The sequence below is a fragment of the Zootoca vivipara genome, chromosome 10 (assembly GCF_965207765.1).
Source record: "Zootoca vivipara chromosome 10, rZooViv2.hap1.1, whole genome shotgun sequence".
Classification (NCBI taxonomy): domain Eukaryota; kingdom Metazoa; phylum Chordata; class Lepidosauria; order Squamata; family Lacertidae; genus Zootoca; species Zootoca vivipara.
Window position 1 is genome coordinate 25699928 of NC_142593.1, and position 19172 is coordinate 25719099.

Genomic DNA, 19172 nt, shown 5'->3' on the forward strand with positions numbered 1-19172 from the left:
ATCAAGAAGAAACCACTGTTTCACTGGTGGGAGAGGTGAAACAGCGGAGGGTGGGAACTCAAAAGCCCCCCAAAAAGGTTAATACCCCAGTGAGAGAGGGGAAGAAGCAAGTAGGTGGGGGGCAGAAAGAGAATGAGAATGGAAATAAAGTGTGGGAGTTACAGAAGAGGGGGGAAAGGGTCCGGCAAAATTTGGATTGGAACAGATTAGGAGTGGGTTGAGGGAGAACTGTATTAATCTGTATTGACTGATAAAAAATGGTCTGAATTCGGAATGCATTAAGGAACTGGCTGATGCCTCTGGAGATACCGATTCCAAGGAAAGGGGGACAGATTTGGTTTTGTGGGTGGGAACAATAGGGGGTAAAAGATTTTGATAGATAAATTGGAATATTTTTGGGTAAAGGGTAGAGATTAGTAGATAAATAATAGCAATGTGAAGTGTGAAGGGTTATTAGCAATAAAGAAGTTACAACCTGGAAAAAAGAATGTGTTTTTAGAATTGGGAACTGCAAGAGTTAGTGTATTATTTAGAACTCAAGAAGGGGGAATGAGGAAGTCAGAAATGTTTAGATTTGAAGTTATAGAGTTGAATTTTTTATTTTTACCTTTTTATTTTTTTATTTTTCTACTTTATTGTTATTGATATGTGAAGAATTTTGGGGAATAAGATTTGTTGAAATTGCCTTATATTTTTCCTTTTTTGTATTTTTCCATGGTTCTTTTTTCTCTATATAAAATCCAATAAAAATCATTCAAAAATATTATTATTAGTAGTAGTAGTAGTAGTAGTAGTAGTACTATACCACCCTTCATCTGCTCCAGAGGGTCAGGCAACCCTCCAGAACAACAGGGAGCTTCAGGGAGGAAGAGAGGTAGGGGAATTCCAGCTGGATGAGGCAAAGGTAGGAAATCACACATTTAAAAAATCATTAAAAATACACAAATATAAACCTGATGTTGTCATAACTCACCTGCTGGTTTCTTTGAAGTTTTAGTCTCATTGCTTCACATATCTCAATTACTTGAAGAAGTTCTGGACGTGGAATGGTTACTTCAGTTGCAGTTCCTTCAGCACTGAGAAAAAAACTGTAAAGTACAATGCATTATTATAGTCACATTTTTCACTTTTTAATACTGTAAAGGAAAACACGGATTGTTTTCATTATTTGCATGCTTTTTATAATAGTGCGTATTTTGCAAGTGAAATAGGCACTAACAAAGAATTCAAAGAGCACATTTATATAGTCAAGTGTTTTAAGTTATCTTGAATACCAATTATGAAAGCATCCCTCACTACTATTTAAGTTATCTCCTTGAGCCTTAGTAATAGTTAAGAAATGTATTTTCCTTTAGTGCCAGGCATATTTTACCACTACTGTACATGCTAGCATACCTATACTAATCGGAAATAAAAATACTCCAGTACTGTATCTTGAAGAATAGTTCCCTTGGCCAAGATGCAAAGAAATGTGGGCAGTAAGCTACTTCTACACACAACTAGGAGAGGCAGCAATTTACCACCACCAATGGACTGTTTTCCCCCCACCTCACACACACAAATACCAATACAAGAACTGCAATAATTTATTGCATAGTAAATTAATCTGGAGGATTCCCACCCCCTAAACCTCAAGTGCAGCTTTTAAGGGAGCAATAGGAGATTTTTAAAAACTACAGTGCACCAAGAAAATACAGTCCTTGGCATCCCAATCCTCGCTCCCTGCATTTCAGAATGAAGTTTTTGTTGCTGTTGTTATTATTATTAATGTTTCTTTTTTGTAACTGTAAGACCTGCAGCAAAACAAGTTTTGGAAACATGAAATACACTAAGAAAATTATTCACCAGTTCTATCTCAGATATTTATACAACTCCCTGCAACACATCTGAAACTCATTTTCTTCTTTTCTCTCCCCTCTCCAATTATTTTTTTTAATGCAGCGTAGGGAAACAGCCCTAAAAAGCTAGGGATCTTGATAACTTAAGGACCACCTTCGCCAATATGAACCTGCCTGCTCTGCACCCCCTTTCCTTTAAAATGTAGGGGAGTGAGGGCACAAGACAGAGCCTTCTCAGCAAGTGGGCTCAGGAGCTGGAATTTCCTGCAGCCAAAGGTTTGCTCTCAGACTATATTCAAAAATATAAAAAATAGAGTAGAAGCTTCAAATAATTCCCATTGTGTGCATTGTTCTCCTTTCACTCATACCTTTGTCAGATAATGCTCACAGAAATCAAATACGTGAGTTGTGCTTAAATGGCAAGCCTCTCAGCCATCCAAAGAACAAGCAAAACTGAATAAATTGTCCCATTTATTAACAAAAGGTTTTTACTACATATCATTTTAGGATTTGCAGTAATGAAACTTGACAACCCACATTTAAGTTCTTATTCAGAGATCATTGTTTTCTCCATTCATCCCACCCCCTACTCCTTATTTTGCATGCTGACCACTTAGTGGACCGACCTCCCAGCCCCACCTTTCCCTCAGTAAGCCTCATCCATTCCCAGGCTTTTAGCAAAGGGGGAAAATATGAAGAAAGGCAAAAGGGAAACTGAGTCAGGAGGGCAGGATAAGCACTCAATTGACATCAAAACACTGAAGGAATGGTGACCACGTACCCTTACCTCAATTCTGTGGGTCACTTTTGACGCAAGTTTAAGGATCTGTGCAGTAAGAGATACAATTTCTCTGAGTATTTTTGGTAGCGTTCAAGAATGATATGTAAGTTTACTTTAGGGAAGGGGGGGACAGGACCCCATAATCCTCTAATCCTCAACACAACACAGATGCTGGTCACCATTTTATTCAGGATATCTCCTTTTGGATCAATTTCATTCACAATATCAAATGTCTCTCTACTGCTTACCTAAGCTTGTCAGTAAGCACTTCTAAAGAATTGTTTGACTGCAACATAAGAGCAGCTCGAGAACTTAATCCTTCTGTAAGCAGCAGCACCTGTGGAAGAAGTCATATACAAAATTATTCCTAAAATCACCTGTTTCTCTTTTTTCTTTGTTAAAATCTTACTTTTAAAAAAAATGAAGCTACACACTATGGTGACATCTGACAAAAGAAAAATGGTGTTTAAATGGAAGGTGTGTGTTGACTGTACAGTGGGAGAGTGGAGGAATATCTGAAACTGTATGCCTGTGCTATTGGTGTTTTTGCCCTTGGTGATTTATGTGTCTTTCACTTTGTTTCTTTGGGCTCGACTTTTTGGGTTCAATGCTTCATATAACCTTCCGGCCTACTTTGCCCAATTCTACATCCTCAACCTTCTATGTATGCACCCCGGTATCTATTTCAGGATCTATTTCAATCTCCACAATGTCTGGGTCTGGCTTCAGTAGAAACAAATTAAGTGAACTAATGAAATGTTCCATGCAAAACAATAATCGCCCAGATTACAGCACAGCCCTGGCAGAGGGAAACCATGTGGACCAGGACCCAAAGATGGGTATCCTCAAATACAGGGGATTTTCCCCTACAATTGTCAATATGGGGACAGAATTGCAATGCAGGCACATCATCTCTGCTTCCTTTTATCAATTCCTATGCAACCCCACTTGAACTTCCTTAGTGGTGGATCCTGTTTACATACCCTCCTTTTAATCTCATGCCCCCACTGTATGCAAACCTTTTAAGTTCGTGCATTTGACCCAAATGCCCCTTAAAAATGTGCATTCCCCTCAATTAAGAGCTTTACACTTACTTTCTAATATACATTTTAACAAGGTGTATTTAACGAAAAGTTAAGAAACTCTCAACTACTCCCTCTCTCATCCCACTACCAACCAAGCCCTCAATCAAATTATCAATGTATGTTGGTAGGTTAGGAAAAAGAACGTGAAATGAACCCCCCCCCCCCAACAGCTCCAGGAAATCTGAACACCTATTTTTGAAAGGAGAAAAAAAGCCCTTTTCATGGTCCCATATATATGCTGATGCCTTTCAAAATGTACTGAGGTGAATTTTGTATACCACTTTACCTGCCTTTCCAGCTGTAGTACTTGAGCCTTCAGAAAATTAACACGTCTTTCCTCAAAGCATTCATTCTTCCCTTCCTTTATGAGCTGCTCATATTGGCTTCTAAGAAATAAAATGTATTTCCTTATTAGGAACGTCAAACAAACACATAATGCTACATTGATATTTAATAAGTACAATTTATTGGAACAACTGGAAATGATGTTAAACACAGAAAAGAGATTTCTTTTTGTCTCCTGCTTTTAGCCAATTATTCCAAAATCCTGTTACTTTTCTGAAAATTGCCTCCGATCTGTTTTATTGTACTACAAATAACTTATTGCCTTGAAAAGCCTTAAATGTTTCTGAAGTATCTGTTCATTTCTCACCACCTCCATGCGGGAAGCAACTCTTGAATACACAAATACTAACTACTTTTGTCCTCAAATACATGCTGGCAAAGAAATGAGCAGCTATATAAATCATAGATTGGGGAGATTCAAACCGATTTCTAACATTATGGGCTCACACAAGAACTGAATAACTAATTTTCCTTCTATAAATTTCTCAGTATTCTCTGCCATAATTTTGTCATCCTTAGCTTTCAATACACGTCCTCACAGATAAAACAAAAGCTGTTTTCATAAATCCAGGGCTTTGTTATCAATTTCTTTCAGTACCTTAAATCTTCTAATTCATACTTTAATCTTAGATTTTCCTCTTGCAGTTTCTAATAAAAAATAAAAAATACTATGGTTAAATATACTATTAGGTCTTGTAAATAGTGTTTTTAAGTTATACAAACAGTAGTTTATATTCACTTTTATATAAACATTAGTCACGTATAAATAGAAAAATTTTACACCCAAAAAAAGATTTCAACTAGTTGTAAACTAAGATTTCAAAGCTATATGAATGTAATCATGACTGCATCACATATAATTATTATCACAAGCATGTGTTAACAGTTTATAAAGACCCTTATTTCATCCCAAAGGGAAATATTTATATAAAAGAAGTTTAAACTTAATCAACGTCATGTATTCCAACTTCCCCTCATGCAACAAGAATTGCTGTCTCCTCCCTGCGCCCATACAAATCTGTCCCAGAGGAAGAACACAGGAAGAAGGGAATTCCCACTGCAGTACAGAAATCCATTCTGCTTGCACAATACTGGTACCATTAGATTTCATTCAATAGGAAGAAATAAAAGATGGTGAAATATGGTGAAATAAAAAATAACATCATAAAGCACCATCTAAAAAGATTTGTTGAAGACTTCAGTGTTACTTTAATGTCAATGATAGTTCCAAATAAAGCAGATACAAATCTGGGTTCTCAGAGAACAATCCATGTATTAAGTTCTTGTGGGGAGAAGACTTGGAAAAGAAGTATAATTAAGTGCTGCCCTAATCCTAATAATTTATAACATCTGCACTCATATCTCCTTGCATGCACACCAAATATATCTGTAATTCCATAATATTATGGTTGACACCTAATCTGCAAAGCAGACCTGTTGAAATAAATGGATTTAAGTAACCATTCATTTCAATTGGTCTAATCTGATTACTCCTTAGTAGGATCTCACCCTATGTTTTAATTACCCAGCTGAAACGCAACTCATCTGAAAATACTGTTGTTGTTGTTGTTTAGTCATTTAGTCGTGTCCGACTCTTTGTGACCCCATGGAACAGAGCACACCAGGCACTCCTGTCTTCCACTGCCTCCCACAGTTTGGTCAGACTCATGTTGGTAGCTTCGAGAACACTGTCCAACCATCTCGTCCTCTGTCGTCCCCTTCTCTTTGTGCCCTCCCTCTTTCCCAACATCAGGGTCTTTTCCAGGGAGTCTTCTCTTCTCATGAGGTGGCCAAAGTATTGGAGCCTCAGCTTCACGATCTGTCCTTCCAGTAAGCACTCAGGGCTGATTTCCTTCAGAATGGATAGGTTTGATCTTCTTGCAATCCATGGGACTCTCAAGAATCTCCTCCAGCACCGTAATTCAAAAGCATCAATTCTTTGGCAAGTCTTCAGTCTTCTTTATGGTGAAATACTACTTTGCTAAAATATCAAGTCCTGTTGTTTTTTTATGCAAACAACTGTATACGAATACAACCTTCTTCTTTTTTACCTTTTGCTCACTCCTGTTCATAAAAGGAGTGTGAAGTTCATTGTTCTGTTTATCCCCTCTCAACAGTGAATTATCTTGACATGCTGAACCCTCAGACGTGAGGCTGCCTGCAGGGAGCTTGGGCATGGGCCTTCCAACCTTTAAAATAAACACAGACACATTTTAATGGTGTTTTTTTTAAAAAAAAACCTAGACTTCACAAACACAGACATCAACAAAAGTAGGCAACATTAGACAAAACTGTGTAAGGAGCACTTTCAAGCAATTGTACTCCTAAAATTAATAATGGTTTTCTTTAAAATGACTTACGTCTCCATTTCTTTTTGCTACAATTCTTGAAAAATATGTAGAGTCAACCTTAATATGCAGTTGCATAATATGAGTTTTAAAATGCAGGCTAGTTATTCTGTTTGTATGTAATAATCTTCTGCTTAGATCAGTGAAAGAATCCTGATAAATGTTTATCTCAAACAATGACTGAGCCATACTTAGCTCTGTGCTGCAGCGATGAAAGATTACCAACTACAATGAGCAGGGCTGGATTAACCATTGTGCTAAATAACTTTACTAATGAGCCCCACCAGCATAAATGTATCACGGTTTCTTCAATATGAAGAATATTATACTCATCCCATCCTTGCACTGAGTTCTTTTGTTAACATCATTCTACAATTTACTAAGCAGACAAGCCGTAGCCACATCCCCGGTGATAGGAAAACTGAGAATAATGAGAATAATCTCTTCTAACAAGATCACAAAAAAGGATTGAGAAAGCCTATGGATGCATTCATCTATTACAGATTAACAAAGTATTATTTAATTCTCCTTTTATGTCCCTAAAGTAGTGGTTTTGAAACTGGATTCCTCAAAAACATAGAAGGCTCCTCAATCAGAAGATGGATAATTGCTATTTATATATTTTAAGGTATCCTAGGATGCTTTTCTGGAGAATGCCCTTCCAAAATGGTTTAAAAATGTAATAAACAACATGAAGGAAAAAGTGACACAGCAAAAGATAAAAAGAAAACACCCAATTACCTCAGAAAATCCAATAAAACATAATTAGAAAATAGCCACAATCACAATCACTTATTATTACCTACAAAGAGAGAAAGATTACAACCAATTAACCATCATTCATTGAAGGCCTGTTGGAAAATATAGGTCTTTAAGCTTTCCAGAATCCCTGAAAAATGAAAGCTAGTCACAGGTCTGATACAAGGAAGTTCTAAAGCCGTGGGGTCACCTCGGAAAAGGCCCTCTTCCTTGTGGCCTCCAGCCTCACTGGCCTAGGGGATGGACTCACCAGGAGGGGGTCCCAATGCAGATCTCACCATGCAAACAGGATGGTACACATGCAGGAAGTCCAACAAACAGCTTGAACCCAATATTTAGGGCCTTAAATGTTACTCTACTCTAAACTGGCTGTGGAAATGAACCAGAAACCATTGGAGCCGATACACCAGGGCTGTGGCAGATGTACTCTGGACCAGCTGAGGTTTCCAAACTAGCTTTAAAGGTAGCCCCACATGCAATGCATTACAGTGGTCTAATCTGGACATGACTAGATCACGGAGTACTGGGGCTATGGCACATCTCTCTGGACCTGCTGTAGAGCATTTCTCTAAAGTCATTTACCTATTATCTACATGGTTAGGTTCAAGATGCTGGTCTTGGTGTATAAAGGCCTATACAGCTTGGGAACAGGATACCTCTAAGTGTGTCTCACCACTATTTACCCATTCAACCACTGCACTCTGCAAGTAATGGCCTCATGTTCAACACAATATAGGAATCAGGCCTTTAGCATCTATCTGTTGGAATCTCCTCTCCTTAAATACTAGACAAGTGGTATTGTCTAGTATTATTTTTTGTGTGCCTACAAAAGCCCTTTTTCTTCCAACACAACTTTTAAGTTGAGAGCTTTCTCAGTCTCCATCTGTATTGGTATTGTTTTTAAGAAGCTTTTGTTGTTTTATTATTGCTTGTTGTTTGCCACCCTGAGCTCCTTGTTGGATAGAAATTTATTTTATTTATTTATTTATTTATTTATTTATGTGTTTGTTTGCTTGTTTATTAGATTTCTATACCACCCTTCACCATAAGGTCTCAAGACAGTTCACAGAATAAAATACAGGATAAAAACAAGTTAATTCAACAAATAAACCAATGTTATTTACAATATTCATATCCCTTTCTGAATGACAATTGGTCTTCAAGATGAAGAACAATAAATGAAAACTGACACATAACAATACGATAATAAATTTCTATTAAAAAGCAATAGCAATTTATAAAGGCTCGTGGGGAGAGCAGGGGAGAGCTCGGAATAAAGCATCTGAGACCTTAAGCTGCTTGTATGACTGTTCCAGCTGCCGGTCTTCAAAGTTGGTACCAGCTGTTTCAGTCTCTGAGAGAACAGGGCATCTCCTTATACAGGCAACTAAAGAGTCTGAAGCTCCTGGCTCTTCCTAGTTACAGGGAGGTTAAAGAGAGGGATAAAAGTGTTTACTTCTCAGGGCAGAATAATCAGGAAAGACTCAAATCTTCACTAGCAAGTTAACCAGCTTAGGGAGACTTAATTCAAATTCTGAGAACTGGAGTCTGAGGAACAGTTATTATCCTTGTAAAGAAATAATAATAATAATAATAATAATAATAATAATAATAATAATAATTTATTATTTATACCCCGCCCATCTGGCCGGGTTCCCCCAGCCACTCTGGGCGGCTTCCAACAAAACACTAAAATACAGAAATCCATCAAACATTAAAAGCTTCCCTAAACAGGGCTGCCTTGAGATGCCTTCTAAAGGTCTGGTAATTGTTGTTCTCTTTGACCTCTAGTGGGAGGGCATTCCACAGGGTGGGTGCCACTACCGAGAAGGCCCTCTGCCTGGTTCCCTGTAACTTGGCTTCTCGTAGCGAGGGAACCGCCAGAAGGCCCTCGGAGCTGGACCTCAGTGTCCGGGCAGAACGATGGGGGTGGAGACGCTCATTCAGGTATACCGGACCGAGGCCGTTTAGGGCTTTAAAGGTCAACACCAACACTTTGAATTGTGCTCGGAAACGTACTGGGAGCCAATGTAGGTCTTTCAGGACTGGTGTTATGTGGTCTCGGCGGCCGCTCCCAGTCACCAGTCTAGCTGCCGCATTCTGGATTAGTTGTAGTTTCCGGGTCACCTTCAAAGGTAGCCCCATGTAGAGCGCATTGCAGTAGTCCAAGCGAGAGATAACTAGAGCATGCACCACTCTGGAGAGACAGTCAGTGGGCAGGTAGGGACTCAGCCTGCGTACCAGATGGAGCTGATAAACAGCTGCCCTGGACACAGAGTTGACCTGTGCCTCCATGGACAGCTGTGAGTCTAAAATGACTCCCAGGCTGCGCACCTGGTCTTTCAGGGGCACAGTTACCCCATTCAGGACCAGGGAGTCCTCCACACCCACCCGCCTCCTGTCCCCCACAAACAGTACTTCTGTCTTGTCAGGATTCAATCTCAATCTGTTAGCCGCCATCCATCCTCCAACCGCCTCCAGACACTCACACAGGACCTTCACCGCCCTCACTGGTTCTGATTTAAAAGAGAGGTAGAGCTGGGTATCATCAGCATACTGATGGACACCCAGCCCAAACCCCCTGATGATCTCTCCCAGCGGCTGCATATAGATGTTAAAAAGCATGGGGGAGAGGACAGAACCCTGAGGCACCCCACAAGTGAGAGCCCAGGGGTCTGAACACTCATCCCCCACCACCACTTTCTGAACACGGCCCAGGAGGAAGGAGCGGAACCACTGTATGACAGTGCCCCCAGCTCCCAAGCCCTCTAGACGGTCCAGAAGGATGTTATGGTCAATGGTGTCAAAAGCAGCTGAGAGATCCAGCAGAACAAGGAAACAGCTCTCACCTTTGTCCCTAGCCCGCCGGAGATCATCGACCAGTGCGACCAAGGCAGTTTCAGTCCCATGATGAGGCCTGAATCCTGACTGGAAGGGATCCAAATGCTCCGCTTCTTCCAGGCGTGCCTGGAGTTGTTCAGCAACCACTCGCTTAATCACCTTGTCCAAGAATGGAAGATTTGACACTGGGCCATATTGGCCGGATCTAACGATGGTTTTTTAAGAAGCGGTTTAATAACCACCTCTTTCAGCGGGTCTGGGAAGGCTCCCTCATGGAGAGAAGCATTTACCAACCCGCGAAGCCCATCGCCCAGCCCTTCCCAGCCCTTCCCGGCTAGCTTTTATAAAGAAAGAACAAAGCATACAGTATTGTTCAGATGTAGAGACACTTTAGCAAGTAGCACAAACCAATCGTGACATTTGCACAGTGATCTAAGACATGAGAATTTAAAGATCAAGACAACAGAAGATTACAAACTTGAACAAATACAGAAAATAATTCAGATTGCCTAGTGACAAGCCTTGCAAGAATCTTGACCAACAGTTACATATCATTTTATTTTGCTCGTTCTGAGAATGTCTCCATTTTATAAGGGCACATATTCATTTCCACAAGCTATGTTGGTAGTTTTTCACCGAGGCTTGCATCTATTGTACATTTATGGTAGTGAACACAAATGCCATTGATCTCAGTAGGAAGGCTTGCAGGCATGACACATTCAGTGTCAAACGAAGGTCTCTAATTAGTGAATAGTTCCGGTCTGACAGAAAAGGCCTTAACCTTCCGCAGGGAATAATGAGCTAGGCAATGTCTGAAGCACCCAAGTAAGCTTCTGTGAACAAGAATGGCACTGAGAACTGCTTTAAATGTGCTAAAATGACAGACATCAGTGACCGAACAGTGAACCGTACACTTGGCAATGAACAGGAAAGTGCCTGCTATAGGAAGGGGTGCTGGTCTTTGTTTTTTCTCTTCTGCATCTGAACTCAGGACTAAATCTGATAGACCACATTACTTGGTAGACTTATTTAAAACAAAACTGGGAGATTTGTGGAATACAGATATTGTCTGAAATCTTTGTCCTTTTAACAGTATTCATAATATGAAAGCATGTGGCAACTTCCCTGAACATCATAACAAGCTCATTTTTAAAGAACATTTATAAAAAGCTCATTAGCAAAGACAAGACTTTAATAAAAGGGTAGCACCATAAACAGTTTGAATGGCGAGTTATTAACATTGTGACTAAACAAGCTTGTGACTAAACAAGCTTGAACATGATTCTAACCGTCCAATATGTCATTAGCCAAATACTGTACAGTACATCAAAACATTTAAGAATCTCCACACATATTATTAAGAGCTGAACAACATGTGGAAGGAAGAAAAATTTTTAATAAGGAATAAATCATTCTATCTGCCACAATGCTTTGTGTCATATAAGTACAATTCAAAGAAAGATACCCTTTGGTGGCGCAGTGGGTCAGCATGTCCAGATGTTAATCAGAAGGTTGGTAATTCAAGCCCACCCAGGGACAGCTGTGGGCAGGATTCCTGCATTGCAGGGGTTGGACTAGATCAGTGTTTCTCAACCAGTGTGCCTCTAGATGTTTTGGGACTACAACTCCCATCATCCCTAGCTAGCAAGACCAGTGGTCAGGAATGATGGGAGTTGTAGTCCCAAAACATCTGGAGGCACACTGGTTGAGAAACACTGGACTAGATGGATTCCTTCCAACTCTACAACTATACAAGGTACCATACGCCAACACTATCCAAACCTGCAAAGTATAGCCCAACATTCAGGGTGTGTTCTAATTAGCTTCAGATTGTGGTTTGCCCAGAGTGAAACAAATGATGGTCTCAATTTCAAATGTAAAGGTAAGCCAAGGATGATGGTCTGATGCTCCACTCACTAGCAGAGAGAAGTGAAGGGAGAGCAACCTGCACATTCATGGTAAGCTAGCAACCTTCACTTACCATGACATGTGACTGCAGCCAAAACCAGTTCACTTTAGGTGTCAAAGAGAAGCAGCCTCAGAACCAGGCCTACCACTGCTGGCATAAAGAAAAGGAGAACATGTTGTCTCTGCAGTCAATGCAGTAACACAAAATTGCAGCGGCAACATAATTCATCAGCGGTTTCCCTCTCCAGCTGTGAAATGTGATTATACCTATCTCAATTTTTTTATTAACTGGAGCTGGCTGTAGCTAAGGTGGGTTGTATTCCAAAACATCTAGAGGGAACCATCTTGGCAAAGGCTGTTCTAGACAATACACAAGTAACTGTGGCTCCTAATTGCAAAGCCCTTACTGCTAAGCAGAAAACATTTTATTATAGGACCTTAAAACACAGAGGGTCAAATAATGCAATATGTACACTTCTTGCCTTGTTTAAACCATACGGAAAAGTTACAAGAATACATAAATTTGTGTATAATATACTGTATCACATGAAGAATAATCTGCATGATTTCTCACACATAGGCTTAATCTGTGCTGTTTCTTGCCCTGTCATGTTCACATCCAGGAGGTGAAGCCAGTGGCACACCCAGCAACAGGACCAGGACAAGCAGCTTGGCCCCAATCCTGGGTAACTGAGTGAAGGGGGCTTAGAGGACACCATCTTTATGATGGTGTCTGAACATGGATAAACAAACTATTTTTTGAAGCAACACACTTTCAGACCTGGGGTCACTAATAAATTCTAGCTTCTCGTTCCAGGTTTTGCTTTGTTTTTTGAAAGCAGCATAGCATTACAGCATTTCGCATATTTCAGTCATTAACACTGTATTTAATATATTTTCTCTATCTGCATACAGAAGTCAGACAGGATTTCTTAGGTTATGCTTTTCTCATCCTTCAGTACAACTTTCAAGAGTGAAGTGCTGCCCTCTAGAGGAATATTTTGCAAGGGAAAATTGTGTAACCTTCTCAGCTCCTTTCTTTTTACTGTAACAGGCAATTCCAAAATACTTTACAGCAGGGGTTTCCAAAATACTTTACAGCAGGGGTTCCCAAACTAAGGCCCGGGGGCCGGATGCGGCCCAATCGCCTTCTAAATCCAGCCCGCGGACAGTCCAGGAATCAGCATGTTTTTACATGAGTAGAATGTGTCCTTTTATTTAAAATGCATCTCTAGGTTATTTGTGGGGCATAGGAATTTGTTCATACAGTATTTTTCTTTTAAATATAGTCTGGCCCCCCCCACAAGGTCTGAGGGCAGTGGACCGCCCCCCTGCAGAAAAAGTTTGCTGACCCCTGCTTTACAGTTTGTTTATTTATTTATTTTTAAATATACTTCTTAATATAATAAAATTTCTGAGAAGTTTAAAATAAAAGTGTAACAACAAAAACGCAAACAACATACAATAAGATTTATGTTTTACTGTGGTTTTATAAATTGATGGAAGCCACCCAGAGTGGCTGGGGCAAGCTAGTCAGATGGGTGTGGTACAAAAATTAATTAGTAGTAGTAGTAGTAGTAACCTAAGAATCTTACCAATTTCTCCAAGAAAGCAGAAGATTGGTTTGACAGATTTAATAATCATTTATATATTTGCCCCATAAGACCTCAAGATTCTATCACTTATCATCAATTCAAAGAGGTATTAGAGTTTAATTTGCCATAATTTCCAATCAATGACAAAAGCACATGCCCAAATTATAAATACTGGAATACTGACAATCAAGTCACCTCTTCAAAAATATATCAAATGGTATCCAATACTTTCTATCACTAATGGAAGAAATCCAGAGTAGAGAGAGAGGCAGTTTACTGTAATTTTTCTAGACATGTATTCTATTAATTATATCAGCATACTTTTGTTCATGGTTCAGGAAATTTTCCTACTACAATTTTTGCCATCTGGTATCACATTGGTTGGCTAAGGGTTTTCTGACATGTTGACAAACCATCTGACTTTGATAACGCAGTATATTTCCTGTACAAATAAGGTATTTGTGCGCTGGAAAAGTTACACAAAAGTTAATTACCAATTCACCTATGAAATGAGTTTTAAGCCACTCGCACAGAGACTGCAGGTGCATGGCACCTTAGTTTTTTTGGTTTTATAAAAGTCTCATGTGAGGCAAAGCAGGGTAGCAACCCTCTGGCAGTGATTGCGCCACAGGTTCAATGCCTTCTGGCAGGCCACATGAGACATCAGCACAGAAATGTTATTCAGTGGCCTGAGTCCAAGATGTTTAAATGTGCCCTTACTTGCTGAACTGTGGATATATCTATTCACAGTACTTTAATAAAATAAATTCATTACCTTGCATATTTAGATCTTTATTGACAGCTGTACACTAATGATTGAAATGCTTATTCTCAGTAAGCTAAATGAAAAGATAACTATACTATGAATAACATTTGCCTAGGTTCACAGAACCAGATTGTCAAATACTCAAGTTTTAGTGTGATTAAATATCAAGCTGACTAAATATTTCTAAACCAGTAGAAACTGATTTATATCAGTTATGGATGCCACTTTCAATAACAAGGTTCTAAATCACCTTTGGTGTTCATGCCAAGTTTTGCAGCTTACATAAGTCTAGGCTACAGTCCTTGGCATCTGTATCCATTCAACTCAGAAAAAATGGCACCGTTCCACTGGAGCCCAGCAACTTGCTATACTTACAGCTTTGCATCTTCTTATAAATTCTTACTATTTGGTAAGTCAACAGAACCCTAATTATGGAACAATTAATCTATCTTGTCTTCTCACAACTAATTCTCATATACATTTAATACTAACTATGCATTTTAAACTATGCATTGTTTTTCCTCTGTATTTCATGGGTAGCCCAGGATGTAGTTCCTGGCCCAACCTGTGTAAAGACTGATACCTAATTTTTTAACAAAAAAACTGTCATTCTACTGTAGACTGGTGGTGCATCAAGCTCAGCCTTCTCAGCCATCCAAATCATAGGAGAATCATAGAATTGTAGAGTTGGAAGGGGTCCTAAGGATCATCTAGTCCAGCCCCCTGCACTGCGGCTGTCCCTTACGGGATCAAACTTGCAACCTTGGTGTTATTAGCACCATGCTCCAATCAATACAGTGGTACCTCGGGTTAAGAACTTAATTCGTTCTGGACATCCGTTCTTAACCTGGAACTGTTCTTAACCTGAGGTACCAGCTAATGGGGCCTGCTGCTGCCGCTGCGCAATATCTGTCCTCATCCTGAAGCAAAGTTCTTAACCCGAGGTACTACCGTATTTCTGGGTTAGTGGAGTCTGTAACCTGAAGCGTCTATAACCCGAGGTACCACTGTAAACATAAAAGATGAGTCTACTGGATCAAGCCAATGGCTCACCTAGTTCAGGATCCTGTTCTCACAGTGGCCAACCAGATGCCTGTGTGAAGCTTGGAAGCTGGACATGAACACAACAGCATTCTGCCCATTTACAATTTCCAGCAACTGGCATTTAGAGGCAGAATGGCAGTGGAGGTAGAACATAGCCATAGTAACTAGTAGCTTGTCCTCCATGAATTAGTGTGATCCTCTTTTACAGCCATCAAAGTTTGTGGTCATTACTTCCTCCTGCGTTAGTGAGTTCCATAGTTTAACTATAGAGGGAACTCCTGATTTAGGCATGTTTGAATGATGTGCAACTACACTGAACCCAGAGGTAGCCCCAAAACATCATAAAGATGTCATGAAAAGGGATATAACAGGGCGGAGCAGGCATACATGCTCTGCTGACATACACGGGGCTCCTAAGTAGAACCCCCGTGAAAAACAAGGATTGCCTTATACTGTATGAAGAAGTACTTTACAGTGGTACCTCGGTTTACAAACTTAATCTGTTCTGGAGGTCCACTCTTAAACTGAGGTGTGCGCTTTCCCTACTGAGGCCTCCCGTCGCTGGTGTTCAGCTTCTGTTCATCTTCTGGGGCAAAGTTCGCTAACTGGAACAACTACTTCCAGTTTTGCAAAGTTTGTTGTCCGAATCGTTCATTAACCGAGGTACCACTGTATTTTATCTCCAGCTTGGCCTTTTCTGAACCTTTCCCGATAGCTACAATATCGAGGTGCGGTAACCAGAATTGTACATATTATTTCAAATGTGGTCACAGCATAGATTTGTATAGTCACATTATGATACTGACAGTTTTTTCCCCCATTTTTGTTTTTACAAGAATAGAAAACAGTACGGTAAAGTGTATCTTGTCTGTTATTGGAATCATGTCATTCTTTTAAATAGATTCCAAAGTGTGTTTCAATGTTATATTTTTCTGAATTAAGGTTATGTACACAATTCATGTTACTGCCCGACACCTGCAAGTTATATTTAACACAAAAACCTATTTTGAGATTTTATTAAACAACAAGGCAGAAGTAGTTCTCATTTCAATGCTAGAAAATACAAAAAAATATTGGCTCGATGTATCAGACAGCTGAGCCAGAAAAAACAGCTTGAAGCTGACCTACTATAGCACCAGAAAATGCATTTACACTGTGCCCAAAACCACTGAATTGATCAAACTACTTTCTATATTTCACCAATCAAATAGAAACTGCATTGCCAAATATACCTTCAACAGTATTTTAAAATAGGAATTATGAATGCAAGCCTCAGTTCTTTATTAATGCATTTTATTTCTCTTTTTTTATTAAAAGAGCTTTATCCCACTCTTCAATATTTCTCTTTCCAAAATGAGGGGCTAAAATGCTGGACTTGAATACAAATCACCCTCAGCCACAAAGCTCACTGGATGACCCTGAACCAATCAAGTCATATTATCCTAACCTAGGACAATGATGCAACTAGAATTGTAATGCAGCCTCACCATAGATTTGGTGTGGCTGCATTTGGAATGGTGTGTACAATCTAGTAACATCACCTCAGAAAGTATATTGTGAAGTTGGAAAAGGTTCAGAAAACGGCAACCAAAACAATTCATATTCTATCCCCTGCATCTCCAGGTAAAACTGGGAAAGACTCCTGGCTGAAACCCTGCCAAGCTAGAAGAACAATGGTCTGAGTCAGTATAAGGCTGCTATCTATGTTCTTAAAAGTGTATGCTCTACCACTGAAGGATGGTCCTTGAGAAGCAACACTAAGCAATTTTAGTATTGCCAGTGGAACCACAAACCTGCTCTCCCTTTCCATTTTTTGTGATCAGAAAGCAGGAGTATCAACTGAGAAATATGGGCATTAAGATACACAGTTCAAACAGAATGCAGACTAGTGCAACCTTGCATTGCTGGTGTGACAGAAGCATCTTTGAACAGCAGCCACATTCTACCTTCTGCTATTTAATAATTTTCTCCTACGTAGCACAAAAGCGCTCAGGATGCACAACCCCAGGCCACTGGGTCTATTCTCTGGAAGGAACTACAGCTGTGCCAAGCAAACCAGTTGAAGTTGATACCCTCTTTTTGTTTATTTTTTAGCTTGAATGAAGCACTCCTATCATTTGCACTTGCTGCCCTATTTTCAACTTATATAGTTAGTAAGTCCCATTGAACTTAAAATGACTTATTTCTGGCACAGCAAGTTTAACTCTACACTGGAAGCCAGCAGGGAGTATCTCTAGGAATTAAAAGTGAGTTAACTTTCTAAACTGGGTTTTCACTTTTATTCTAGTGAAAATATTATATCAATACACACACCAGTTCTAGAACAACTCAGATTTATTTGTCATGTTCGTTTGGCTCACCTCCTAGCCTTAATGCTTAACAATGAACAACGGCCATAATTTGAGTGTGTGCTGGGTGCTACGTGTCATTTCCAGGGAGAGCTAACTTTTTCATTAAAAAATATATATTTACTGAAATTTTCTCAAACAAGTAGGCCTAATACATAACAAACAAAACATACATAGCAAATCTGGACTATGAACTTTGTTGGGGGTCCGGGGGGAGGGGAGGAAGCAACCAGAGGACACAAATAGATAAGATGCAAAGACCACCATACAGAAGACCAAAGGAAGTAATTTATAATTTTTTAAGCTAAAGGGGCCAAGGGGGCCTCCCTTCCTATTGAGTTTAGAACTCCATCCATACCGGACTTGCTTCAGAAATTCAAGAAAACCCGCCAGAGAGAATGCTTCTCTTCACATGCTGTTTGGCACCACAGAGCTGAGGGAAGGCACCCCCTGATCTCTGCCATTGGCCAAGAAACCTAGGGCCCCAGGGAGACTGCATTCACTGTCGGGGGGAAAGGTCGGGATATAGAAAGATAATAATGATGCTAATTCCCTGCATCCGAGGAAGAACCTGACAGAAAAGAGGGAGTGCTATCTAACCCTGTCTGTTGCCAGTAAAGGTGCAGCTTGCTTTCCTTTTCCCTTTTATATCGTGCTTATTAGATTGTGAGCCCATGCGCAGGGGTTGTACTGCCTCTTGACACGTATCCATCGTTCAGACGGGCGGGCCCTCTGAAGGATGGCGGGTAAAATCACAGCTTTTGTGTCACTATAAGCTACGCAGCCGCCTGCTCCACCGACTCCTGGTAAGAAGCAAAACACTCTCCCAGAACGCTACCTTGGCCGCGGCCCGAGGCAAAGGGACGGGGCGCTCGCCGCGCGAAGCCATGGCTCTCTCAACGAAAGAGGCCACCGCCAACAAGCCCTCTCCTCAGCCCGTTCCTCCCGCGCGACGCGTTTCCTAGGCAGCGGGTCCTGCCAGGTACATACAAGCATTCACGGCGTATTTAAAGGGGAGACATACTTTGGCCACCTCATGAGAAGAGAAGAATCCTTGGAAAAGACCCTGATGTTGGGAAAGATTGAGGGCACTAGGAGAAGGGGACATCAGAAGACAAGATGGTTGGACAGTGTTCTCGAAGCTACGAATATGAGTTTGACCAAACTGCGGGAGGCAGTGCAAGACAGGAGTGCCTGGAGTGCTATGGTCCATGGGGTCACGAAGAGTCGGACACGACTAAACGACTAAACAACAACAACAACAGAACTCAGGATGTTTGAGGTGTCCGCGTACAGTACTTATATTGCAGAACTTCGAATTATAAACGTGCCGTACAGCGGTAACGATGCGGGGAAAGAAAACGCGATTAGCGTCTACATAGCTGCAAGGACCTGAGAGAGAGAGAGAGAGAGAGAGAGAGAGAGAGAGAGAGCGCACGCCCACATCGAAGAACTTAACTCCTCCCTGATGGCAGGAGGCTGTTTGCGTGCGTCTTTCTGCGCGTGCGCAACAA

General features: G+C 40.4%; 1 protein-coding gene across 5 annotated transcripts in view; it reads right to left on the reverse strand.

Annotated features, from left to right (window-relative positions):
* The window catches only part of LOC118076897 (uncharacterized), a 53542-nt gene extending 34908 nt beyond the window's left edge, over positions 1-18634 (reverse strand). For 2 of the 5 annotated variants that reach the window (XM_088653326.1, XM_088653324.1), the window contains exons 1-7: positions 18497-18626; positions 8446-8571; positions 6101-6238; positions 4648-4697; positions 3991-4090; positions 2868-2956; positions 974-1088 (exon numbers count right to left, since the gene is read on the reverse strand). In XM_088653326.1, the coding sequence (XP_088509452.1) occupies positions 974-1088; positions 2868-2956; positions 3991-4090; positions 4648-4697; positions 6101-6238; positions 8446-8571; positions 18497-18547 (669 nt within the window). In that variant the 5' untranslated portion in view covers positions 18548-18626. Of the gene's footprint in view, positions 1-973; positions 1089-2867; positions 2957-3990; positions 4091-4647; positions 4698-6100; positions 6239-8445; positions 8572-11978; positions 12057-18496 lie in introns of all 5 variants that reach the window. The other 3 variants (XM_088653325.1, XM_035100069.3, XM_088653327.1) reach the window with 3 other exon arrangements.
* Between the last annotated feature and the right edge of the window lie 538 nt (positions 18635-19172).